General features: G+C 38.0%; 2 protein-coding genes across 10 annotated transcripts in view; one reads left to right on the forward strand and one right to left on the reverse strand.

Annotated features, from left to right (window-relative positions):
- The window catches only part of SHROOM3 (shroom family member 3), a 533396-nt gene that overhangs the window by 311690 nt on the left and 194065 nt on the right, over positions 1-27641 (reverse strand). The gene's annotated exons all lie outside the window — the stretch shown is intronic.
- CCDC158 (coiled-coil domain containing 158) overlaps positions 12255-27641 on the forward strand; it is a 102616-nt gene continuing 87229 nt past the window's right edge. For 5 of the 9 annotated variants that reach the window (XM_082389328.1, XM_082389327.1, XM_082389329.1 and 2 more), the window contains exon 1: positions 24631-26791. In XM_082389328.1, the coding sequence (XP_082245454.1) occupies positions 26722-26791 (70 nt within the window). In that variant the 5' untranslated portion in view covers positions 24631-26721. Of the gene's footprint in view, positions 12358-12429; positions 17879-24630; positions 26792-27641 lie in introns of those variants that run through there. The other 4 variants (XM_082389323.1, XM_082389330.1, XM_082389325.1 and 1 more) reach the window with 4 other exon arrangements.

Genomic DNA, 27641 nt, shown 5'->3' on the forward strand with positions numbered 1-27641 from the left:
TACATTTAAATAAAATCCTAAGTAAATGAATAGTTTTTTTCTGAAAATTATTTTTTATGGCACTTATGATCTTGCTCCTGATTCATTTTGTAAAAAATGGGATTTCACAGAATCAACATTTACTATTAAAAGTAATAAAGCCAAAATCAAAAGGCAAAGGAAATAAGAACAAGGTAAACAGTGATGAATAGAACTCAGTGCTTGTGGACTAATGAAACCTCTATTTTACATTATTACCCAAAATATTTGACATAAATATTTAATGAAAATTTATATACAATCTGAAAAAAAACCATATAGAACTTCATTTGGTGGACATTCATTGTAGCAACTGATAGATCAGAGTTAGAATAACTTTTTCCCCATCTTCCATTGCTCACAATCAACGAATGTATCCGTTTTTAGAGGTAAGGACATAGAGGCCATGAAAAGCCTAAATAATCTGACCAGAGTCATCCTGCAAGCAGCATAAGTGAGCATAAAATTAAAATTCTCAGACACTCAGGAATGGAATCTCAGTTTATGGTAGGTCTTTTGCATAATTTATGTCTCTGTGGCCAGCATTGCTAATTCATATGGATAACTTCTGTTAGGGTATGTGATTTGGACTCAAACTCTAATTAGAGTATGAAATTGGACCCTCTCTCCTCCCTAGAGAGAGAGAAACAACCCCATTGTCTCAAGGTGCTGATAGTGGAAGGCACTAAGACTATGTCTTAGTATTATTATGAAAATTGCTTTGACCTTGCAGACCCAAAAGGGTCTCAGGGAACTCTCCAAGATCCCCAGAGCACACTTTGAGAATTGCTTTCCTTAACCAGATACAGCCATATCTGAAGCTACCCCATTCTTACCAGTTTGGTAAGCCTATAAACACATGTGTACTTTTTCCTTAAATAGCTGGAGTTGGGTTTCTGTTACTTGCAACCGAAAGAGTTCTGAGTAAACACAGTGAAACCTTCATTGTTCTTCCTGATTTAGGAAAAAGTTTAGGGAAGCTTAGTGCAGTCTCAAAGAGGTAGCTTCGAATCTTGTTTTCTCTCTACTTCTTCCCTCCTTCCTTCTGCCTCTAACTTAGGATTACTCCTACCTTCTTATCAAGTTCTTCCCTTCATGATAAATAGATCCAATGCACCTCACAACTTTGCTTTCTGTCTCTATATGAAAAATTCCCAGTGTCGTAATTGAGTTCATGTTGCTCTGTTACTGTGAATATGGTCCCAAAGCAGAAAAATACTTCAATCATATTGCCTCTCCTATTCTTCTGGCACACTTATACCAAACACTGTTTTAAATGGAATTTGCCTAATCACTGTTTTGACTTCTTAGAAATCACTCATCACTCTGTTAACTTCACCTAAGGAAAAATTAATTTGTTCTTTGCAAAATTCTCATTTCTTGATTTTAATTTTTCATAGCAACCCCTGTGTCCTTATCTTTTTCAGCATTTTAAATGTGATTTAACTTATTGGATTTTTTGGAATGCCTTTAAATTTAATATTTCAAAGATTGAAAATGTCACTAGGTTGTCTCTGAAAATAAAAAATAATAAAGTCAGAGTGACATCTAGTGGCTCTTCTGGCTTACTAAATCATCATCAAAGTAACTGTAGACAATAAGTTGTTAAATTGTAGGTTTGGAAGTTTATTCAGTTTTTCTTAAAAGGAACGTCTCAGAACCATCCCAAATAGACAAAAATCAACCTTATTTTAAACTTTTCAGTCTCTCTAGGCAACCTTTCAGAGGCAAAAAGAATTATCTCTTCATGTGTCTCCTTCTTCAGAGTGAGGAAAACTTCCAAGCCGACCTTCCCACCTTCCCTCATCGCTAAATGCCAAGAAGCCTCACCTGAAAACAGTCACTTGAAAGAGGACTGAAAGCCCAAAGATTAGTTTAAAAATCATCAGGATGCACCTGCTAGACCTTCCCCTGAAGCAATGTCATGGCTCTGTAGAATGCTGTGTTGAATATGCAAAGTGGGATTCTCCGAGAAAAGAGGAAGGGGAAATGCATGCTGCTTATGCAGTTTACAGCATCTGCTTCACTAACCACCCTGAGGGCTGTCATAAAATTATCAGAGCACGATCAATTCAGATCTTTTGGGAATGATGAAAATGTTAGTCTTGATTGAGGTGGTAGTTTCACAGGAGTACACAGCTGAACAACATGAAGGTTAGGGGCACAGATTCCCCCCACCCACGCAATCGAAAAGCTGTGTTTAACTGTCTAGTCAGCCCTCTGTTTCCTCGATTTTGCGCCGAGGATTCAACCAACTGCAGATCGCAGATCGTGTAGTACTGTAGAATTTACCATTGGAAAAAAATCCACGTATAAGTAGACCCGCGCAGGTCAAACCCTTGTTGTTCAAGGGTCGAATGTGTATCTATGAAAACTCATCAAACGGTACACTTTAAATAAATGCACTTTAATAAACAGAAATTATACCTCAATAAAATTAGTTTAAAAAAAACTCAAGAAAAAAAAAAAAAAAAAACTCAAGAACTCCATAGATGGATGAATGGATAAACAAAATGTGATATGTGTATATATATATACATCAAACAATAGTGGAATATTATTCAGCCTTTAAAAGGAAGGAAATGCTGACATATACTACAACATTGTTGAAACTTGAGGACATTATGCTAAGTGAAATAAGCCAGTCACAGAAGGACAAATACTGTATTACTCCACTTATATGAGGTACCTAGAATAGTCAGTTTCGCAGAGACAAAGTAGAATGGTGGTTGCCCGGGGCTGGGGGGAGGGCGAATGGAGAGTTAGAGTTTAATGGGTACAGAGTTCAGCTGGGGGAAAAGTTCTAGAGATGGATGGTGGTGATGGTTGTCAAGCAATGTGCATATACTGAACTAAACACTTAAAATGGTTAAAATGATAAATTTTATGTTACGTACATTTTACCACAGTAAAAAGGTTTTTTAAAAGGTACTTGTAAAAGGTGAAGAAAGATTATAAAATATGACACTATAATTAATCGGTTCATCACTTCACCATGCTGAGCATGGTTGTAGGTGGATGTCCCAAAAACTGCCAAATGCATAAAGAACCAAATAATAATAATACCTGATAGCATATACTACATTTTAGATACCTGGCAAAAAGTATAACTGTTCTAGGAATTAGCATAATAAGTTATTATTCTAAAAAACTGGTAGAAATATATCCATAACTTCTGAGAAGTAAAGGATTTTAATAAGAATATAGCTCAGCAGAAACAGCAGTATTAAAATCTTAAACAATAGATGGTTATGATAAAGGGCACAAGTTTATTTTGGAAGAACCAGAGCCAGCTTCAAAAACGCTAGTGACAACGGTGATTGACCACAACGGCAGCAACAGCCCAGAGGAGAAAACGCAATCTGCCTTAATTTTATTAGTTATTTGGCTTCAATCTCCTACTTCTATCCCTTTTAATTCTTCTGTAAAACAAAGTCTTCATCCTCAAAACTCAAGGACTTGCATTTTTAAAAAACTTAACTCATATCAGTGTTGGGGGGAGAGGCTGACTGCAAAGGGATGCAAAGGAAATTTCTGGGTCAATGGAAATGTTCCACACCTTGACTGGAGTGCTGTTTACTATGTATGTATATTTCTCAAAACACATCAACCTGTACACTTAAAATGAATGAATTTTATTGTGAGGTATATATCAATAAAGTTGATTTTAAAAACCTCAATCAACTCTAAAGAGCAAATACATTCCTGCACTTAGGATGGTATATGAAAGTCTTCTTTTAAAACGTGTTTAGAAAGTAACCACAAGTTAGAAATTGCTCATTTCCCAGTCCACCCCGTCAGGCAATATTTCTAGAAATCTAATTGCAACCGCACCTGGGAAGCAGGTGGGTCCTCCTCTGCTCTATTTGAAGGTCCATACATCCCACGCTCCCTCTTCCCTGTCTCCATAGCATTCACCATGTTCTAATATGTTAATTAGGACAAGTGTTTATTTATGATCTGTTTCTCCCAACTAGAATAAGTTCCATGAGGGCAGGGTTTGTCTCTTTTGTTCACTGATGTTCTTGGCATATAGTTGGTGTTTAATAAATATTTGTTGACTGAGATCAAACTTTCTTTTTTTTTTTAATTAATTAATTTATTTATTTATTTATTTTTGGCTGTGTTGGGTCTTCGTTTCTGTGCGAGGGCTTTCTCTAGTTGTGGCAAGTGGGGGCCACTCTTCATCGCGGTGTGCGGGCCTCTCACTGTCGCGGCCTCTCTTGTTGCGGAGCACAGGCTCCAGACGTGCAGGCTCAGTAGTTGTGGCTCATGGGCCTAGTTGCTCCGCGGCATGTGGGATCTTCCCAGACCAGGGCTCGAACCCGTGTCCCCTGCATTGGCAGGCAGATTATCAACCACTGTGCCACCAGGGAAGCCCCAAACTTTCTTTTTTAAAATATATGTTATGGAAGTATAGTTGATTTACAATGTGTTAATTTCTACTGTACAGAAAAGTGATTCAGTTATACATATATATATACATGCATTCTTTTTCATATTCTTTTCCACAGGTTTATCACAGGACACTGAATATACTTCCCTGTGCTATACAATAGGGTCTTGTTGTTTCAAACTTTCTTACTAAATACATTTCTTTTCTTGTAGTCTTCGTGGAAAGAAAATGTTAGAACATTAACTATACAGTCTCTAATGTTTTATACCATATCTATTTGAAAAAATTATTGGAGGTGATTTGCCATTTATTTCCTCCACAATATATATTGAGTCACTTCTATGTGTCTGCATTCTACCAGGCACTGGGGAAATATGGCTGTCAAATAGCGCTTGAAATAGAAATTTTTAAACCATAATCAGAAAGAGAAAATATCTATACCAAAATCCAGGCCACTCTGTAACTCTGGTTTAGCACTGCATTTAGTTTTGAAGACCTTTGGCAAAAAATCTTTAAGGTTGAAGTTATAAAGAAAACACATGGTTAAAAATTTTTATATAATCTACATTTTTTAAACTACCACTCATTTACAAAACTGATTGTGTTGGGTGAAACAAGATTTTTTTTTTAACTAAGCAAATCATGAATTAAATTTTAAGTGACCCTACATATATATCATGTATGGGATGTCTGAAGTGCTTTCTTAGTACACTTTTAATTAGTGCTACTGTACTAAGATAAAGTTCTATTTTTTGGTTTTATAGAATCATAGTGGGGTTTTTGTGGGGTATTTTGAGTTAGAAATATCTCTTGTGATAATTTCTACATCTAGCATTTTGCAGATGAAAATACTAATGCTCCAACAGGTTGAATGGCTTGCCCAAGGCTATATAGTTAGTGACAAAGCTCAGACCAGCTCTGGGTTCCTTATTCCTGAACCATCCTCTAATCAACCAACAGTCCTTAACTGCACCTCATAAAGGCCAGCAGCCATTCAACAATAAGAAGGACACTGGTTATTTGAGGGCGGAAACTGGAGCTTCTTTGTATCTTCCCCCAGTGCCCAGCATAGGGTCTGGTCCAGAGTAGAAACCCAAAAAAGGGAGACAAATAACAACCCTGGATTGATGCATGGACTCTTACTAACGAGCTCTTGGTGACTTGGGCCTTATATGACCAGAACCCCCAAGCTCCTCTGGCTGGTCCACTCTGCTCAGGGCAAGCTGGCTTTTTGGCTGATTCTTAAATACACCAAGCACACACTTGGGGAGCTGTGTTCTACAGTATGGCTCCTCCTTCTAGGAGGAGACCTCTGTTCAATGTCACTTTATCAATAAGTCCTTCTCAGACCACACTACGAAATTAACCTCCTTACATGGCTCATTAACACTTATCCCCGTCTGACATATTTGAACTTCCCTCTCTGCACATTGCTCCTCTTCTTCTACAACAATGTAAACTCCACTAGGGTAGGGACTTTTTTTTCATTTACGGCTATATTTTCAACACCTTTCCATCAGGTGCTCTGTGAATATATGTGAAATGACTGGATGAATGGAAAATTAACTCTGGACCCCTTCCTTTATCTCTAAATTATTTTAAAAGCTAAGAAGCTCTTCTATATTCAATATCAGAAAAATATCATGAAGTAAGACTGCAAGATACTTCAAAATGCAAAGAATGTTACAATGAAGTTATAATAAAATAATAAGAGAGGGCAGACAGCAGAAGCAAGAAGAACTACAATCCTGCAGCCTGTGGAACAAAAAACACATTCACAGAAAGATAGACAAGATGAAAAGGCAGAGGGCTATGTACCAGATGAAGGAACAAGATAAAACCCCAGAAAAGCAACTAAATGAAGTGGAGATACACCAACCTTCCAGAAAAAGAATTCAGAATAATGATAGTGAAGATGATCCAGGACCTTGGAAAAAGAATGGAGGCAAAGATTGAGAAGATGCAAGAAATGTTTAACAAAGACCTAGAAGAATTAAAGAACAAACAAACAGAGATGAACAATACAATAACTGAAATGAAAACTACACTACAAGGAATCAATAGGAGAATAACTGAGGCAGAAGAACGGATAAGTGACCTGGAAGAAAGAATGGTGGAATTCACTGTTGCGGAACAGAATAAAGAAAAAAGAATGAAAAGAAATGAAGACAGCCTAAGAGACCTCTGGGACAACATTAAACGCAACAACATTCACATGATAGGGGTCCCAGAAGGAGAAGAGAGAGAGAAAGGACCCGAGAAAATATTTGAAGAGATTATAGTCGAAAACTTCCCTAACATGGGAAAGGAAATAGCCACCCAAGTCCAGGAAGCACAGAGAGTCCCATACAGGATAAACCCAAGGAGAAACACGTTGAGACACATAATAATCAAATTGGCAAAAATTAAAGACAAAGAAAAATTACTGAAAGCAGCAAGGGAAAAACAACAAATAACATACAAGGGAATTCCCATAAGGTTAACAGCTGATTTCTCAGCAGAAACTCTCCAAGCCAGAAACTCTCCAAGCTAGAAACTCTCCAAGTCATGTGGCATGACATATTTAAAGTGATGAAAGGGAAGAACCTACAACCAAGATTACTCTACCCAGCAAGGATCTCAATCATATTCGATGGAGAAATCAAAAGCTTTACAGACAAGCAAAAGCTAAGAGAATTCAGCACCTCCAAACCAGCTCTACAACAAATGCTAAAGGAACTTCTCTAAGTGGGAAACACAAGAGAAGAAAAGGACCTACAAAAACAAACCCAAAACAATTAAGAAAATGGTCATAGGAACATACAAATCGATAATTAACTTAAATGTGAATGGATTAAATGCTCCAACCAAAAGACACAGGCTTGCTGAATGGATACAAAAACAAGACCCATATATATGCTGTTTACAAGAGACCCACTTCAGACCTAGGGACACATACAGACTGAAAGTGAGGGGATGGAAAAAGATATTCCATGCAAATGGAAAAGAAAGCTGGAGTAGCAATACTCATACCAGATAAAATGACTTTAAAATAAAGAATGTTACAAGAGACAAGGAAAGACACTACATAATGATCAAGGGATCAATCCAAGAAGAAGATATAACAATCATAAATATATATGCACCCAACATAGGAGCACCTCAATACATAAGGCAACTGCTAACAGCTATAAAAGAGGAAATCGACAGTAACACAGTAATAGTGGGGGACTTTAACACCTCACTTACACCAATGGACAGATCATCCAAACAGAAAATTAATAAGGAAACACAAGCTTTAAATGACACAATAGACCACATAGATTTAATTGATATTTATAGGACATTCCATCCAAAAACAGCAGATTACACCTTCTTCTCAAGTGCGCACAGAACATTCTCCAGGATAGATCACATCTTGGGACACAAATCAAGCCTCAGTAAATTTAAGAAAATTGTAAACAGATCAAGCATCTTTTCTGACCACAATGCTATGAGATTAGAAATCAATTACAGGGAAAAAAACAAAAAATACCCAAACACATGGAGGCTAAACAATACGATACTAAATAACCAAGAGATTACTGAAGAAATCAGAGGATATCAAAAAATACCTAGAGACAAATGACAATGAAAACAAGACAATCCAAAACTTATGGGATGCAGCAAAAGCAGTTCTAAGAGGGAAGTTTATAGCAATACAATACTACCTCAACAAACCACAAACATCTCAATTAAACAATCTAACCTTACACCTAAAAGAAATAGAGAAAGAAGAACAAACAAAACCCAAAGTTAGTAGAAGGAAAGAAATCATAAAGATGAGAGCAGAAATAAATGAAATAGAAACAAAGAAAACAATAGCAAAGATCAATAAAACTAAAACCTGGTTCTTTGAGAAGATAAACAAAATTGATAAACCATTAGCCAGACTCATCAAGAAAAAGAGGGAGAGGACTCAAATCAATAAAATTAAAAATGAAAAAGGAGAAGTTACAATGGACACCACAGAAATACAAAGCATCCTAAGAGACTACTACAAGCAACTCTATGCCAATAAAATGGACAATCTGGAAGAAACGGACAAATTCTTAGAAAGGTATAACCTTCCAAGACTGAACCAGGAAGCAATAGAAAATATGAACAGAACAATCACAAGTAATGAAATTGAAACTGTGATTAAAAATCTTCCAACAAACAAAAGTCCAGGACCAGATGGCTTCATGGGTGAATTCTATCAAACATTTAGAGAAGAGGTAACACCCATCCTTCTCAAACTCTTCCAAAAAATTGAAGAGGAAGGAATACTCCCAAACTCAATTCTATGAGGCCACCATCACCCTGATACCAAAACCAGGCAAAGATACTACAAGAAAGGAAAATTACAGACCAATATCACTCATGAATATAGATGCAAAAATCCTCAACAAAATACTAGCAAACAGAATCCAACAGCACATTAAAAGGATCACACACCATGATCAAGTGGGATTTATCCCAGGGATGCAAGGATTCCTCAATATGTGCAAATCAATCAATGTGATACAACATATTAACAAATTGAAGAAGAAAAACCATATGATCATCTCAATAGATGCAGAAAAAGCTTTTGACAAAATTCAACATCCATTTATGATAAAAACTCTCCATTTACCATTGCAACAAAAAGAATAAAATACCTAGGAATAAACCTACCTAGGGAGACAAAAGACCTGTATGCAGAAAACTATAAGACACTGATGAAAGAAATTAAAGATGATACCAACAGATGGAGAGATATACCATGTTCTTGGATTGGAAGAATCAATATTGTGAAAATGACTATACTACCCAAAGCAATCTACAGATTCAATGCAATCCCTATCAAATTACCAATGGCATTTTTTACAGAACTAGAACAAATCATCTCAAAATTTGTATGGAGACAAAAAAGGCCCTGAATAGCCAAAGCAGTCTTGAGGGAAAAAAACAGAGCTGGAGGAATCAGACTCCCTGACTTCAGACTATACTACAAAGCCACAGTAATCAAGACAATATGGTACTGGCACAAAAACAGAAAGACAGATCAATGGAACAAGATAGAAAGCCCAGAGATAAACCCACGCACCTATGGTCAACTAATCTATGACAAAGAAGGCAAGGATATACAATGGAGAAAAGACAGTCCCTTCAATAAGTGGTGCTGGGAGAACTGGACAGCTACATGTAAAAGAATGAAATTAGAACACTCCCTAACAGCATACACAAAAATAAACTCAAAATGGATTAGAGACCTAAATGTAAGACCAGGCACTATAAAACTCTTACAAGAAAACATAGGAAGAACACTCTTTGACATAAATCACAGCAAGATCTTTTTTGATCTACCTCCCAGAGTAATGGAAATAAAAACAAAAATATACAAATGGGACGTAATGAAACTTAAAGGTTTTTCACAGCAAAGGAAACTACAAAGAAGATGAAAAGAAAACCCTGAGAATGGGAGAAAATATTTGCTAATGAATCAACGGACAAAGGATTAATCTCCAAAATATATAAACAGCTCATGCAGCTCAATATTAAAAAAACAAACAACCCAATCCAAAAATGGGCAGAAGACCTAAATACACTTTTCTCCAAAGAAGACATACAAATGGCCAAGAAGCACATGAAAAGCTGCTCAGCATCACTAATTATTAGAGAAATGCAAATCAAAACTACAGTGAGGTATCACCTCACACCAGTTAGAATGGGCATCATAAGAAAATCTACAAACAACAAATGCTGGAGAGGGTGTGGAGAAAAGGGAACCCTCTCGCACTGTTGGTGGGAATGTAAATAGATACAGCCACTATGGAGAACAGTACGGAGGTTCCTTAAAAATCTAAAAATAGAATTACCATATGAACCAGCAATCCCACTACTGGGCATATACCCAGAGAAAAACCATAATTCCAAAAGACACATGCACCCCAATGTTCATTACAGCAGTCTTTAGAATAGCCAGGACATGGAAGCAACCTAAATGCCCATCGACAGACGAATGGATAAAGAAGTTGTGGTACATATATACAATGGAATATTACTCACCCATAAAAAGGAACGAAATTCGGTCATTTGTAGAGACATGGATGGATCTAGAGACTGTCATACAGAGTGAAGTAAGTCAGAAAGAGCAAAACAAATATCGTATATTAACGCATACATGTGGAACCTAGAAAAATGGTACAGATGAACCAGTTTTCAGGGCAGAAATTGAGACACAGATGTAGAGAACAAACGTATGGACACCAAGGGGGGAAAGCTGGGGGTGGGGGTGGGGGTGGTGGTGGTGGGATGAATTGGGAAATTAGGATTGACATGTATACACTGATGTGTATAAAATGGATAACTAATAAGAACCTGCCATATAAAAAATAAAATAAAATAAAATTCAAAAAAAAAGTTAGAATAAAATAATTTTCATACATATATGCGGGTTTAAATAGTTTTATAGTGTTCTAATTAACATACTATTTCAATTAAAGACTTCAAAACGTAAAGAAAACAGAACTTTCTTTGTTCGTAGAGCCCAGGGTACAAATACGAACATAAGACACCAATGGAAATCACATATTAGGAACTAAAATATTTTCTTTCCACACTCATGCTTTGATAGAATAAAATTTAAAACAATATAATTTAAAAATGCTTTCTTTCTAGCCACAAAACTTAAACCATTCATTCCTCCATTTAATACGATTTCATTCCCTATTAAAATACTTGATTCTACAGGCAATCTTAGCTCTCTCCCAGTCAATAAATGGAATAATTTATATCATAGGTACAATAAAAAGCAATCTTTAGTGGTATTTAATACTAATTCTATTAAAATTTATAACTACATTATATAATGTAGGATTTATTAATACTTCCAGTCAACTTGCACATAAAAAGTTATTCACTGTAGGTGTCCGTAAAACGCGGCAGCCAATAGCATTAACGCGACAGGTTGCATCTATCACACGCAGGCCTTTCTGGATTTCTTCCATCTGAGCACTAATTTAGGCAGCACCGAGAGGTCTAAGTGTGCAAATCACATTATGTGATAAGTTCTATATCAGAGATAACGACAGAGAGCAAGTGAAGCACAGCGGAAGAAACAACTCTCCGGAGGCAAGAGGGTCAGCTACCCCGAGAACACTTGTGAACCTTGAAAATCATTCCGTACAGAGGATCGGCATAAGCGAAGGCAGAGCTGCAGAATGTGAATCGTTAAATGAGATAGTCAAAGGGGAATTGAGGGGTGGGTTGGCGGAGGGGGATACGGAGGCACTGTCAGAAGGTGGGCGGGGAGACCTGACTGGCAACGCCAAGATTGGGCTTGACGCTTAGATTGTGGGTAGAGATAGGATTTGTGAGGGTCGGTAAGCATTGGGGAAGATCATTTGCGGAACAACTTCGAGAATAGCCTGGGGCGTTCGGGTGCCGGGGGTGGGGGGAGGGGAGAGTAGGACTTGGAAACCGTCTAAGAGGCCGTAGATAAAGAGAGACGCCTTGAGAGGCAGAGAGCGTAAGTGGAGGCCCGAATCAGGGTCGTTTCTGGGGTAGGGCTGGCAGGATTTGATGCTTGCGGGGTGCAAGCAGCAGCCTCCTTAGGGCTCCTGGGGTCGGGGAGGAGGGTGGGAGGGGGGGGGAAATGTTGCTCGGTTGCCCGGGCGACGGCGTCTGGGGACGCAGTCCGGGGCTGGCGGCGGCCCCCGCAGGAGTAGTCCGGCACCCCTTCCCCCTCCCCACGCCCGGCTGAGGTGCTAACCGTTGCCCGCGCGGCTGGCTTGGAGCAGACAGCGGCCAGAGCCCGAGCGCACGAGCAGTGGGCGCAGGGGTGGGCGGGGCAGCGTCCGCGCCCACGCCGCCCCGCCCAGTCGACGCAGGTGCGGCCGTCGCGCCCGCCGGCGGCCCCGCGGGGATGGGGCCGGTCTCCTAGGATGAGGCGTTGGTCGCAGGTACAGGGGCGGGCGCGACCCTGGGACCCGGGACCCGGGACCCGGTGAGGGGGTGGGTCGTTTTCCGGAGGATCCGAAGCAGCGCGTCTTCATTTCTGGAACCTTCCAGACCTTTGTGTTTGTTTTGCACGTGGTAGATGGCCAGTTGCTTATCAGAACGGACTGCCGTCGTTTTCGGGGATCGCAAGACCTCCGGGGACGGTGGCTGAACTCTGGGACCATAGTATTCCTTTTGGTAGAAATAACGGGATCCTGTCCCGACATTACTGCTAACTCCTGTTCCTACCGCGCTTCCGGCGGACGGGGGGGAGGGGTGCGGAAGACAGAGGTATGAAGAGGAATGTGTAGCCTTGGACAGTCTTATGCAGAATGAGATTGTATTAAATGCTGTGCAGGGGCCCTTTCAGCTGGAGCCCTCCCTGTTAAGTGAGGAGTCTGGTTCTGCATCAGTCAGAAACAAGAAGTTCTCAGATGAGACCATCCTTTTCCACAAAACTGTGCTCCAAGTCCCCACTGAGGCTGTTCCAGGTTGTGTTCATTTATCTTGGTGTACATTAAGGGCAAGCAAAAATAGAAGAAAAGTGAAGTTGGCTATTTCTCAGGGTTTTTAGACTGGCAAAACCACTTCTTGCTTTCTCAGCAGCCGATTCGGGAAGGACAGGGCTGGCACTTTCCACTGTCCCAGAGACCAGCCGGGCAGGACTGTTTCCATGTGTGTAAAGTCGTGGGATGGAGGTGAGGGAGTGGTGAGAGACAGTCTGATCCTCCCACCTCTGTACCACATTTATTGTTTTAAAACTTATACAGTTATCTTTATTTGTGTTGTGGGAAAAGTGGTTTTTAGGCCGTAGACATATTATTATACTCCTGAATTGAGGGCAGAAATTGACAAGTTATTTGGTATGTGCAGAGCCCTTACTATTGTGTTCTACAAAGAGGACTCAGTGTTGTCTATCTAGTATGTTAGGGCCATTCACTGTAATAATCCACAATTCATTAAATAGGGCCTCTGTGAACCACCTGTTCCCAAACTAGATGGCCCCAAATTATATGGTATAGTAGACTGAATAAGGGCCACCCAAAAATATCAGGTTCTAATCCCTGGAACTTGTGAATGGGATAAGGAAAGAGGGTAAAGTCAAAGATCTTGATATGGGAGGTTATCTGGGTGGGTTCTAAGTGCAAACACAAGTATCCTTATAAGAAGGAGTCAGAGGAGATTAGATACAGAAGAAGAGAATTCAGTGTGACCACAGAGACATAAATTGGAGTGATGCAGCCACAAGTCAAGTAATGCCAGCAGCTACCAGAAGCTGGAAGAGGCAAGGAATGGATTCTTCCTTAGAGCCTCTGAAGGGAGCACAGCCCTGCCAATACTTGGATTTCAGCCCCGTGAGGCTGATTTTGAACTTCTGGCCCCAGAACTGTGAAAGAATAAATGGCTATGGTTTTAAGCCACCAAACTTGTGGTAACTTGTTATGGCAATTACAGGAAACTAATACAGTTATACTTATAAATCACATAGAATCAATCCTGTATTGATGAATACAGTAAGTCTTCTACATATGAACCTCCAAGTTGCAGGCTTTCAAAGATTTGAACGTGCCCCTGTATGCCAGCTGTTGTATTGTACTACTGTACTTTTCAAGGTACTGTACTGTAAGATTAAAAATGTTTTATTTTTTGTGTTTGTTTGTTTTTTATGTATTATTTGTGTGAAAAGTATTACAAACCTATTACAGTACAGTACTATATAGCTGATTGTGTTAGTTGGGTACCTAGGCTAACTTTGTTGGACTTATGAACAAATTGGACTTACAAACACACAGAACGGAACTCGTTCGTATGCAGGGGACTTACTGTATTTTAAAGCTCTCCAGCTGGGGCATTGGCAGGTGTAGTAGTGGAGACCACTAAGTATTTCCTGAACCCCGTAAATCCTAAGGAAAAGGCTGAACAAAGAATTTGGTGAGAAAAGAAATTAAAAAGTGCATAAGAAAGAGGTGGTCTAGCACTTCAAAGCAATTTTTTAAACTTTCGTTGTATTCCTATTAATATATCACTGCATTTATTCTGGTTAAGAGAATAAAGGTACAAAGTGACTTAGGCTTGGTCCTTAACTAAGACATTGTTGGATAGCTGTCATGTGTATATCAAATAAGAGTTGCAGACACTTGGGGATTGAGTTCCAGGCTCAATCCAGGGGAAAAGAGGTAATGCCAAAGTGCCTCCATGTGGCGGGGAGTTAAAAACAACCTCTAGTCATCTTGAGATAAAGACCCTTTGGAGTATTCAGGATGCAGGAAAAAGCCAGTGTTCAGGTTTAATTGATTGACTTCTGGGTCCCAGGCAGCTAATTTGCACCCCTCTTCTTACCCCACAAAACATCACAAAAACGTACAAAGAGTAGCCAATCTGCTTTCTTTTTGAACTGCTTTTTTGAGGTATAATTTGCATACCATAAAATTCACCAATGTTAAGTGTAAAATCCAATGATATTTAGTAAATTTAGAGTTGTGCAATCATCACTGCAAATCAGTTTTAGAACATTTTCATCACCCAAGAAAGATCCCTGGTACCCATTTGTAGTCAATCCCCATTCCCAATCCCAGCACCAATCCGCTCTAGATCACTGGCCTCCTTTAGAGTTAAGGTTTCAGTTCCTCTGCTGTACTACTCCAGTGGCCTCATAACTGCCTCTTTCTACTCAGTATATTTCCCACCCAGCCGCTAGAGGATTATATTCCCCTGGTTAAAATCCTCCCGTGGCTTTCCACTGCAATTATAGAATAAACCCCAAAGTCGTTAGTATGACTTTTTCAAGGTCCCGTGAGCTCTACCACCAGCCAACCTCACCAGCAACTTCTCAGGATAATTTAGGAAAGGAACTGCTAATAAGCACAGCATTCCTTCGGGCACAGTACACAGTTGGCTGTCTATAAGCAGACCTCCCATTCTCCCTGGACTACGTGCAGCTTCACTAGCCTCCTTCCTGGCAGTCAGTGAACCCTTAGCCCTTCTCATCTCAGGACCTTTGCATGTGGCACTTCCTCTTAAGATCTTCCCCAGTCCTCTGCAGGGCTGAATTTTTGTCATTCAGCTCACATGTCACTTCAGGAAGTCTTTCCCTGACCTACCCTAACTAAGTAGTCTCAACTCCTTCTCTCTGTATATTATTACTACCCTGTGTTATTCTCATCGTTGCACTTGACCAATCTCCAAAATTATATTTTTGATTTGTTTTGTTAGTGTCTTTCTCCGTTAGAATATAAGACCCACGAGGGCAGAAACTTGATTGGTCTTGATCTTAGAAAGTTCTATCTCTAGTATTTATAGAAGCACTATTCATAGCAGCAATACATTGTAAACCATCAAAATGCTAACAACAGTAATTAATAATTACCAGAGGTCTACTTTGTACCAGGCCCTGTGCTAAGTGTTTTATATGCATGAATGATTTAATTAAAGCATACTACTTTTGATGTGGGAAGAGTAAGGGGAGCATGTCCTCCAGATATAGTCCCCTACATTAAATTATATTTTTCAGAGGCATTAGGCAGTTTTCTTTCCCTTTTTATTAGAACACTGATTTTAAAGACTGGATCAGTGTACATTGCTACCAGCTACATAGTTTTGAACCTCTTTCTCCACATCCCTAAAAGCTAAACTGGAGAGGATTTTGCTGGGAAGAAAGGAGAAAGAAAAAGAAGAGTATAAATACAAGCAGGGTCCTGAAAGAGCAAGATATGCTCAGGACACAGCTAGTAAACTTTGAATGGTGCACAGTGTGTGTCAAGGGAGTGAAGATGAAGATGAGGCTGGGAGGTTGGTTAGGCCAGATGGTAAAGGGCATTGAGTGCTGGTCTTAGTTCAAAGCTTTGTTTTTGGGCAAGGTATGGCAAGATGGCTCTGATTTTAAAGGAAGATTGTAAGAAAATGAAACTAGAAGGATCATTATGAGGTATTTTGTAGCAGGTCTAGTAAGAGTTGATTAAAGCGTGAAAGAATACGATAGGACTAAAATTAGCTAAACTGCATATTCCAGGATTCCTTCCTTATAACTTTTGACCACACTTAAGTCTCCTTCCCTGAGTTAAAAGGTATTACAGAGATAGACTCAACAGAATGTGGAGTTTCAATAGATGAAGAATGAAGACACTGAAATGTCTGACTTGGGAAATTGGGTTTATGGTATCACTATCTGAGAACGCCCTAGAAAACAGGTTAGGTGGGAAGGAAAAGAGACCAGATTTGGGATAAGATGAATTTCAGGTGACTGTAAACATATATGCAGAGGTGTTAAAGGAACAGATTTCATTAAAATTTATCTAGAGCCAAAATTTTTAAACGAAAGAGCATGAAACTTGCTGGAAGCAGTGGAATTGTCCCTATCTGGCTTTGCTGTTGACTGAAATCATCTGTGAGAAGTCACTGTATATTTGGTCATCTTTTTGCTGAATGTTCTCCATACAAAATCATAGAATGTCCAGATTGGAGAAGATTTTACACTTCTTCTAGTCCAATACTCTGCCCAAGAGAGGACAGCCAGTGGCAAGTTGTCATCCCAACAAATGCTCATCCACCCTCAGTTTGAACACCTCACAAGGAAGTCCACCATGTAAATATCCAAGGTGCTCTAGTTTTTAGAATGTCCATTTCCACCCTGAGATAGAACCCACCTCCTGTTACTTCTGTTCATTAGTCCTCATTCTGAACCTAGAATATTGTCATTCTTTTTTTCAAATGAGGTATAATTGATACATAACATTATATTAGTTTCAGGTGTATTTCACAATGATTTGATACTTGTATTGTCATTCCTTTTTCCAATGAGGCAACTGTTTACTTAGATTCCACTGAGATAGTCCAAAAATCCTAGTTGTTTATCTCAGCTCCATTGCTTAAGATTTATAGACCCATTTCTGACCTGTTTCTGATTTATAGACAGAATTTCCTCTGCTCAGTAACTTTTCTAACCAAGCATAAGAGCTGTTACCTGGTCAAAGCATCTCCAAGCAGTGAAAAGCAGTTTAAATGGTCAGAAGACATTCAGGGGGTCTATTTAAGTCAGTTTGGACAGTACCTGGAGAAAGGTCAGGTCTGGGAATGTAGACACGGGCCTATAGGTTTACTTGCTGCGCTATCTTGATAATATCAGTGAGACCTACACCAACAAGATTAGCATTGGGCCAATAAATAGGGAGCATATAATTGAACATGTTCTGTTGTATAAACATAGCCTAGATAAGTGCCAAAGGCTATAATTTTAAAGCATACTTTCATATACAAGATAAGCCCAAAGGAAAAAGAATTTAGTTTTGTTGCTGCTGGTGTTGTTGTATGTGTGTGTTTTAGGTGTTGTCAGGATCTTAAGTGATGAAAATTAACTTGCAAATTGAACTTTTTGAAAATAATAAATTTCAGGTAATGAAGTATTCTATATATTAATAAGCAGATTTTTAAATATTTTTTTTCAGGTGTTAATAGTATAAGTGAAAATAAGAATATCCAGATTTTAAGGTATTTCTTGTTTCACTTTGAGTTATATTTAAGAATTGTGACTAAATACAACTGATACACTAATTTATTATATCTGTATCTAATTTTAGAGCCTGAAGTCTTAAACTTGGTGAATGCCTAGGCTGGAGTATCTAAGATAATAAAGTTGTAAGGGGTTTATCTCTGTGGTTTTCAAACTCTGCTCCGTGGAGCTTTCTGCATTCCATAAAGGTGTTTGGGAGGCAGAGAGGAGGGTGTGTAGTTGGGGGTCTGAAGATTCAAAAAACGGCTTCCACTCCTTAAGAAACATTTGGAAAACACACCCGTAACCTCACTTAGTAATGGTGGAAATTGAGGCTCAGAGATGTGAAAAGATTTGCCCATGCCTTCACAGGTAACCAATGACAGAATTACGTGTCCTGATCCTAAGTTCTGTGCTTCTTATGTGCTGCCTCCCTACAAGATGGTATTATGTACTGGTGAAGTAGGGTCTAAATAGCCTAATTCTACATTATATTATAATGGTCCCTGTGTTTACTCAATGCATTTTAAACTCACTCTCTTTTCTGTTAGTGGACTTATATGAAACATATCTTCTTTCTAGATATATAGAAAGATATAGCCATTTATTATGGGCAAGTGAGGGGGTATACACTGCCTAAATTTTAAAAACAATATTGTTATTCATGGCTTACTGTGGCACTATGTACCTATAGATTGAGGCAAGTACTGTATAGTAAGGCTGACGTGAGTTATCTCAGTTAACTCTTATTCTTTTGAGGTATATACTCTATCTCCATCTTATAGTCTTACAGAGGTTAAATACAGTTCTCAAGGTCACATAGGTGGTAGATCACAGAGCTAGGATTTGAACCATAACAGTCAATGACAACATCTAGAGAGAAAGAATGTGATTGAGAAAGCAGACAGTAAGAGTGGTGTGAAGTTATTGGTAACAACAATAACTCAGGCAATAACGGGTTATTCAGTAATAATTGCTCTCGTCATTGTGTTTCTGAGACTGTACCAGCCCAGGTATGTGATATTTGGATCAATCTTGGGGTACCTTAGAATTTTCTAGGGGAAACATACCTGCAGACTGGTTCTACGAGAGTATGGACCAGTTTTATAAAATCACCAGTCTCAGGCTTCTGTGAAAGATAGCACTCTAGGGGCTTGAGTCATTAGTTGACGAATCCAGTAATCTAAATATGACACACATTATACGTAATCTTTCCCAGTCAAAATAGAGCATGGATTCTAAATCACCTTACTGTGGAGACAGTCACATTTTATCACAGTCACATGAGAGGTCCACCTTACGTAGCCATAAGGAAAGAAATCAAGGTGAGGACTGGTCACATTAGGGAAAGTAGGTGTACAGTCACCATGGCCTTTTGGAAGCCAAGGAGAAAGGGGTAAGAACCCAGGAGATAGTTTTAAGTCTTTTAGCTCAACTATGTAACAAAAACTAAAGCCTATAAACTATTTTCCTCCAAAAGTCCTCTTTTTGTGGTTTGTGGTTTCTAAGGCCTTTTCTGCAACATTCCAATTAAATAACAAGAGTAGAGTCTTTACCTAGCTATTACTTGTCAGAAATTTAAGGCTCCTTTCAATGTGAACCTGTTCATAATTTTAAACAAGGTAGAATTGTTCTTAATAAATCTTGAGCATACTAGAAGAGACCAAGATCTTATGTGTGTACTTTACTCAGAGATTTAAGTCAGACACATGTAAGTTCATGTTTTGATCCCCAAATCAACAAAGTGCAGCGTTTTCACAATTTTATGACTTACTGAGGCAAAAAAAACTTTCTTTTCCCAGGAATCCTTAGTAATTTAATAAGTTTTATGCCTGAAAATAGGAATTATCTTTCAGTTCTTACAATGCAATGCAAGTAGAGAAACACTGAATGATTTGACCAGTTTAATGATTTGGTCAGTCTAAAATAGTGAAAATCTAGATTACAAATACTTTTTTAAAGACAGATTTCATTACTCTACGGTACATAAAATAGCTAGCAGCATTGACAAGTAGAAGTGCTAAGCATCTTTACAAATAAATGGTTTTAAAATTCTTGTTTAAGTAAATAAACCTGTGCTGTCTTCTTTATTAATTTTCTAAGAAAAAAAATTTCCCTCTGAAGGACTGTGGCTCCTAATGTCCTACCAACAATCAGTGGTTACTGAATTAATGAGTTTATTATCATCATCTTATGCCAAAGTAGAACATGGTTTCCATATCAGAATGATTTGAAGTCAAACCTTTTCCTTTCTTCTCATTTCTCCAACTTCTAGTACCCGTTCTGCTTATCTTGCTTGTAGGTTCTGTTTCCTTCTTGATACCCAGAACTCTGGTATCAAGCAGAGTGGATTAGTTTATGATCTCGCAATGCTGGGCTTTGATTCAGCCTGTCCTGCTCATTCTTTCATGCTTTTGATCTATCTGTAATTTATGATAATAACATTACTCAGTAATTTACATTTTCTTACTGTCTTTCATCATCCTGAAGAATCCCCAAATGCGTCACTTTAGTGTGTAAGCTAAGTTATACAGCAAACATTCATGATAAAACTTGTTTAAATGAGAGTTTTTTCCCAAATAGCAGTTCCTTCTGTTAGAACATTTAAATTGCCTAGCAATCTTGAGTAACATTCCATTTGTTATAATTCTTTATGGAATGTCTCCCTACCTATTACGTATTTCCTAAAAATGATAGCACAAAACATATTAAGGTAGAATTTATCTAATTGTTGTTTTGACAGATGGCACCTCAGTAATCTAAAGGGAGAAACTGTGAGTGAAATAAAAAGGAATTCTGTTCAACAAAAATTCTTTTTAGCTCAGAAGTTTTTTAAAAAAAAAATTTTAACACTATGCTTACATTGTGCATTAATGTAAAAATGGTAAGTAGTATGTTATAAGTGATCTTCCTCTTTCCATCATTTTGATGGTCCTTGCCTATATTTTTTAAAGAATAAGGATTCTGATTCATTAACTTGATCTGTTGTTTTTCTGTTTTCTTCATTAATTTCTGCTTTTATCTTTATTATTTCCTACCATGTCCTTTCTTTTGTTATACTTTTTCCCCCTACCTTTTTGTGTTAGAAATCTAATTCACTTATTTTCATTCTCTTTTTAAAATTGAAATAGGTGTTTAAGGCTAGGAATTTTCCTCTTTGCATTGGTTTTTTTTTTTTTAAGTCTGTTTTTTATTTTATTTACTTATTTTTGTGGGGGCTGCATTGGGTCTTCGTTGCTGCACTCGGGCTTTCTCTAGTTTGGGCGAGCGGGGGCTACTCTTCGTTGCGGTGCGCGGGCTTCTCATTGCAGTGGCTTCTCTTGTTGCGGAGCACGGGCTCTAGGTGCTCAGGCTCAGTAGTTGTGGCTCCCGGGCTCTAGAGCGCAGGCTCAGTAGTTGTGGTGCATGGGCTTAGTTGCTCTACAGCATGGGGGATCTTCCCGGACCAGGGCTCGAACCTGTGTCCCCTGCATTGGCAGGCGGATTCTTAACCACTGCACCACCAGGGAAGTCCCTGCATTGCTTTAATGTATCTCAGATTCTGATATGTAGTGCTTTCATTGTCATTATTTTTCAGAAATTTTTAAATTTCTGTTTATATTTCTCTTATCACATGAATTATTTAATACAAGGCCTTTCAATTTCCAAGTGGAAAGGCCTTTTTGCTTTTGGGTTTTACTTTTACTTTCTAGTTTTATTACATTGTGACCAGAGGTGGATGTTTGTAACATTTCTATTTATGGAACCTACTGATCTTTTATTTGTGCCCTAAAGTATGATTGGTTTTTGTGAATATTCCATGTGCACTTGAGAGGAAGGTACATTCTCTATTATCAAAATGTAGTGTTCAATATATATCCAAAAAGTCTACCTTAGTGATTATTTCACCTAAATCTTTTATATCCTTACTCATTTTTTGGCCGCTTGACCTACCTCATACTGAGTGGCCTGTTAAAGTCTCTCATTTTTACTGTGTTTCTAGTTCTTATTGCATTTCCTGTAATTTATGTTTTATCTTAGTGGTTGCTGTGTTATATGGTAAATGGAGTCAGAGATATTATATCTTTATTGTGGAATGCAGCTTTTAACTTTAAGTGCCCTTTGTCTTATTTAATACTCTTTGGCTTGAGGACTACTTGGTCTGGTATCAGGATTTTAACCCATGCTTTTTTTTTTTTAATTTTATTGACGTATATTTGGTTTACAGTGTTGTGTTAATTTCTGCTGTACAGCAAAGTGACTCAGTTATACACACACACACATATATATATATATATATATATATATTCTTTTTCATAGTCTTTTCCATTATGGTTTATCATAGGATACTGAGTATGGTTCCCTGTGCTATACAGTAGGACCTTGTTGTTTATCCATCCTATATATAATAGTTTGCATTGCTAATCCCAAACTCTCAGTCCTTCCCTCCCCCACCTCCCTCCCCCTTGGCAACCACAAGTCTGTTCTCTATTTCTGTGAGTCTGTTTCTGTTTCCTAGATATGTTCATTTGTGTCGTATTTTAGATTCCACATATAAGACATATCATACGGTATTTGTCTTTCTCTTACTGACTTACTTTGCTTATTATGATAATCTCTAAGTCCATCCATGTTGCTACAAATGGCATTATTTCATTCTTTTTTATGGCTGAGTAATATTCCATTGTATATTGTATAGCATTGTATACCACATCTTCTTTATCCATTCATCTGTCAATGGACATTTAGGTTGTTTCCATGTTTCAGCTATTGTACATAGTGCTGCTATGAACATAGGGGTGCATGTATCTTTTTGAATTAGAGTTTTGTCTGGGTACATGCCCAGGAGTAGGATTGCTGGATCATATGGCTACTCTATTTTTAGTTTTTTGAAGAACCTCCATACTGTTTTGCATAATGGCTGCACCAATTTACATCCCCACCAACAGCATAAGAGGGTTCCCTTTTCTCCACACCCTCTCCAATATTTATTATTTGTAGACTTTTTATTGATGGCCATTCTGACCGGTGTGAGGTGGTACCTCATCGTAGTTTTGATTTGTATATCTCTAATAATTAGTGATGATGAGCATCATTTCATGTGCTTATTGGCCATCTGTATGTCTTCTGTGGAGAAATGTCTGTTTAGGTCTTCTGCCCATTTTTCAATTGGGTTGTTTATTTTTTTGTTATTGAATTGTATGAGCTGTTTATATATGTATTTTGAAAATTAAACCCTTGCCGGTCGCATCATTTGCAAATATTTTCTCCCAGTCCGTAGGTTGTCTTTTTGTTTTATTTGTGGTTTCATTTGCTGTGCAAAAGCTCATAAGTTTGATTAGGTCCCATTTGTTTATTTTTGCTTTTATTTCTATTGCTTTGGGAGACTGACCTAAGAAAACATTGGTACAATTTTTGTCAGAGAATGTTTTGCATATGTTCTCTTCTAGCAGTTTTATGATGTCATGTCTTATATTTAAGTCTTTAAGCCATTTTGAGTTTATTTTTTGTATATGGTACAAAGATGTGTTCTAACTTCATTGATTTACCTGCAGTTGTCCAACTTTTCAACACCACTTGCTGAAGAGACTGTTTTTTCCACATTGTATATCCTTGCCTCCTTTGTCGAAGATTAATTGACCATAGGTGTGTGGGTTTATTTCTGGGCTGTCTGTTCTGTTCCATTGATCCATATGTCTGTTTTGGGGCCAATACCATGCTGTTTTGATTACTGTAGCTTTGTAGTATTGTCTGAAGTCAGGGTATGCCTCCTGCTTTGTTCTTTTTCCTCAGGATTGCTTGGGCAATTCTCTGTCTTTTATGGATCCATATAAATTTTTGGATTATTTGTTCTAGTTCTGTGAAAAATGCCATGGGTAATTTGATAGGGATCACATTAAATCTGCAGATTGCTTTGGGTAGTATGGCCAACCCATGCTTTCTTATTGCTTTCATTTGCCTAGCAAATCATTGTCCATCACTTTATTTGTAGTCTTTTTGAATCAATGCCTATTAGTGTCCTCTTGTGTACAGCACAGAGTTGAATTTTTTTAAGAGCCAATTTGAAAGTACTTCTCTTTGAATAGGCAAGTTAAGTCCCTTCAGGTTTATTGATGTGACTGTTGTGTTTGGTCTAAATTCTGTCACATTGTTATTACATTATTATCTTCTGGTGTAATTACTGCAAGTATTATATTATATTTACTGTGTTTATTTGGTGTTTCTTCTTTACTTTTTCTTTTTAAAATTCTTTTGTCACTTTAGAAGATTTGTATTTTTATTCTAGTGGTTACCTTTGCCTTAATACTTTCTATACTGCACCTGTAACCCCCTTTTTTTCCTTTCTTTACCTTTTGCTTTTTGTCAGTTTTAAATGGTACCTTTTACAACCAATGGCATTCTACTTTCCCTTTTTGTCTCTTTTCCCGTCTTTAGTTACATCTGTTCTCCGTTGTCACACATATAATATTTATATGTTATTCTTCAGTACCATTATCCCACCCATGTTTTAGTCTCAACTTTGCAATTGAATATTTAAATGTTCACCATCAATCTTTTTTCAGTGTTCCCAGTCATCTTTTTAAATGTTCATCTTTTTTCCCAAGTTTTATTTTGAAAAATTTAAAACCTAGAGAAAAACCAAAGATTTTCACCAGTTGTTACCATTTGGCCACATTTGCTGGTCATCTATTGGTTGGATGAAGCTTCACTCCCTCTAGTAGATTTCTCAGAAGGGGCACTTAATGTACAGTGTTCTGGTGCATTCAAAACTGCTTTTCTGTGCCTTTGTATCTTTTGAAGATCTTGGCTGGGTATAATATCCTTGGTTTATATCAATACTTTCTTTCCTCAGATTTCTTGAAAATGCTGCTCTTCTGTTGCCTTGCTTTGTATGTTGTTTTTGAATAATCTGATGCCATTCTAATCCTCTTGCCTTTGTATATTATTTCATCTTTTTTGCCTGAAGGCCCTGAGGATTTTTTCATAATCTTTAAAGTCTTAATATTGTTTTATTAGGATATATTTCAGACTTAATCATTCTTGGTCGATTTTCCCTAGTATGAAAAATGTGTAGATTTGGATCTTCCTTTATTTATAGGAAGCTTCCTTGGATTATAGTTTTAAATAATAGTTCTGTTTCTTTTTTTTTTGACTTTTTTCTTCAGGGACACCAATTATGTTCAACCTTCTTTGCCTGTCTTCCATTTCATTCACTTCCTCTCCCACCCTTTTTATTTCTTTATCTCAGTTTTCATCCTCTTGTTTTCCTGATTTTCTTCAATGCCTTTATTAAGTTTACATTACAGTCTCTCCTCCCTGTGTACTTTGTAATTTGGTCTTCATTTCTGATATAATTTTGTCTTTTTCTTTTCTTTCTTTCCTTACTTTAATCAACTCTCATTTCATTTCTTCCTGATTTTTTGCTTTTTTCTTTGTTTCTTGTCCACTTCTGTTCTTACATTTACAATTCTCATTCAAGGGTGACTTTTCATCACCCCCAAATGCTTGCTTGAGAATATTTAGTTCAGTTTGGAGTGGTGTGTTACAATTTTCTTTGACTTCATGTTTGTTGGTGGGGAGGGTATGGGGGGGGACTCTTCATAGGCAAAAAAGAGTTTATCCACATTTTCTGACATTTTGTTGTAGTTCTGTATGGATGTGTTCTACTTTTATTCATCTAGTGGACAGGATTCCTTGTCTGAGAGAGCCGTCTTCCATGTGTTCCCTTTTATGGATGGTGGTGGGGATGTTGGGTGGGAAGGGTAGAAGGAGCATTGGCATATCTTGCTTCTTTTTGTTTCTGCTGGTTCCTGAATTTTCCCCTCTCATTTCCTTCTTCCCTTTACTGCCATGTCTCCATATCTGATTCTCCCCCAGAAACATTCTTCTCTGAGGCTGACACTCCTGGTGCCCACCCACTTTCAAGCCCTTACTGCATAGCCAGGGCTACAGACTATCATGTTCCAGCCTGTGCTTAGTAACCTGGCCTTTCTTCTTCTCTTTCCAGGGTGACTCTGTGCTTCCTCTGAGTCCTCTACTCCTTTTCAGTCTTTTCAGCCTTTTCAGCCTCTCCTTTCCTGTTGTCCATACTCACAGGCCTGCAGTGCTGGTCGGTAGAATATGGGAGAACTTTTGGAAAAAAATTTCTCTCTCCTTACAGACAATTTGAAGGCTGTGGTATTCTCTGTCTTCTGGGAATGCTGAAGGCTTGGAGCCCACGTGCTTTTATTTATTTGTTGTTCTTGTTGATTTTATGGATATTCAGAGGATGAGGAGGAGATTTGGAATCAGGCCACCACCAGTGTTTTCCAAACCCAGAAGACCCCTCTTGGCCTAATCTAAAATTATGAGCACTATTTGATATCAAAGAAGTTTTTACATTTTATTAATGATTTCTAATTTGCTGATTTGTGATCTTTTTTCCTAATTTGTGGCTCTTTACTGAGGAAATGTCTTCTTCCATTATTTGACAATGTAAGGTGATGAGAGAGACTTAAGAGAAAAAACTCTGCCCCAAATCAGAGTGCTAATAATCATAATAATTAAAGTGTTAGTTTTTTATTTTTAGATTGTCTCTAATAAGCCACTTGGCCATTAAAATCAATAAGTTTTACAGTAAGATTCTGTTCACTTATTAATGTTAGATAATAATAAAATATTTCTGTGTAAATATTTTCCTGGTGAAAAATTGCTATTAAATTTCAAATGTAAATATAGTCAGTTCCTCCTCTATGAACTTTTTTCACATAATACCTTATTAATAAAAATCGAATCCCTGTCTTTTATAGGTAAGAACTAAAAGAACTAAATAGGGAAGCATTCATATTTCAAGATCTCTAAGAAGAGGTAGCAAATATTTAATATGGAACAAAAACCTTGTGAATCAAATCATGAAGATCTTTTATCAAGTAGTGGCATTACATCCAATGCAGGTATGTGTTTTTTATAAAACAAAATGGGGAAAAAATTAGAACTAAGCAGTCTTCATAATATTCATTCAAGCTGCTATTTTTTCAGTATGTTTTGATTTAACTGTGCAAGGCACAGACCTTGTTCATGAATGTTTACCAGATTATTTATACTTCTGCTTTATGAGGAAGAAATTGTTTAGTCTTTTAAAAATAGCATATCTATTTTTTAGCATGTGTTTACATTATTTTTTGGTTTGAAGATTGTTTTCAGGTTGAGGCACTTAAGCACATGCCATGTTTCTCTAAATGCCTTCTCTTCCTCGGTCTGCTCTAAGCCCAAATTCTGCATCATTGTGACTTCTTTTCCCTCACACCCCCCACCCCCCATCCAGTCAAGTACCAAGTCCTGCTTTCTCTATTCTCAGAAATGTGTCTTGAATGCATTTTCCCTCTCCATTCCCATGACTGCTGTCCTAGTTCAAGCCCCCCATCAACTCTGATGAAAATTATTTCAGTCAACAGATAGCAGGCAGGAAAACAGAAACAGTTGGAATAAATAGGTGACATTTAATGTAGGGAATTGATAACACAGGTGTTGAAAGAGCTGAGAAGGCTCAGAGATGAGCCACTGCAGGAAGCTGCTACCAGCTTTTGGGCTAGAAGGACCCTGAGAATGGGAACTGTCATACGGCTTAGGTACAAGCAGGAGCTAGAACCATGGAGACGGCTGCCTGTGGGAGCTGAAGCCACCACTCACTGCCAGAAGCCTGTCTGAGGCAGGAGAGAGGAGCGGTCCCTTAGCTTCTCCCTTCCTCTGGCCTTCTGGTCTTTTGCCAGTACCTCCCACTGCGAACCGTCCTGGAAACAAGTT

This window comes from Balaenoptera borealis, assembly GCF_965194805.1.
Source record: "Balaenoptera borealis genome assembly, chromosome: 4".
Taxonomy (NCBI): domain Eukaryota; kingdom Metazoa; phylum Chordata; class Mammalia; order Artiodactyla; family Balaenopteridae; genus Balaenoptera; species Balaenoptera borealis.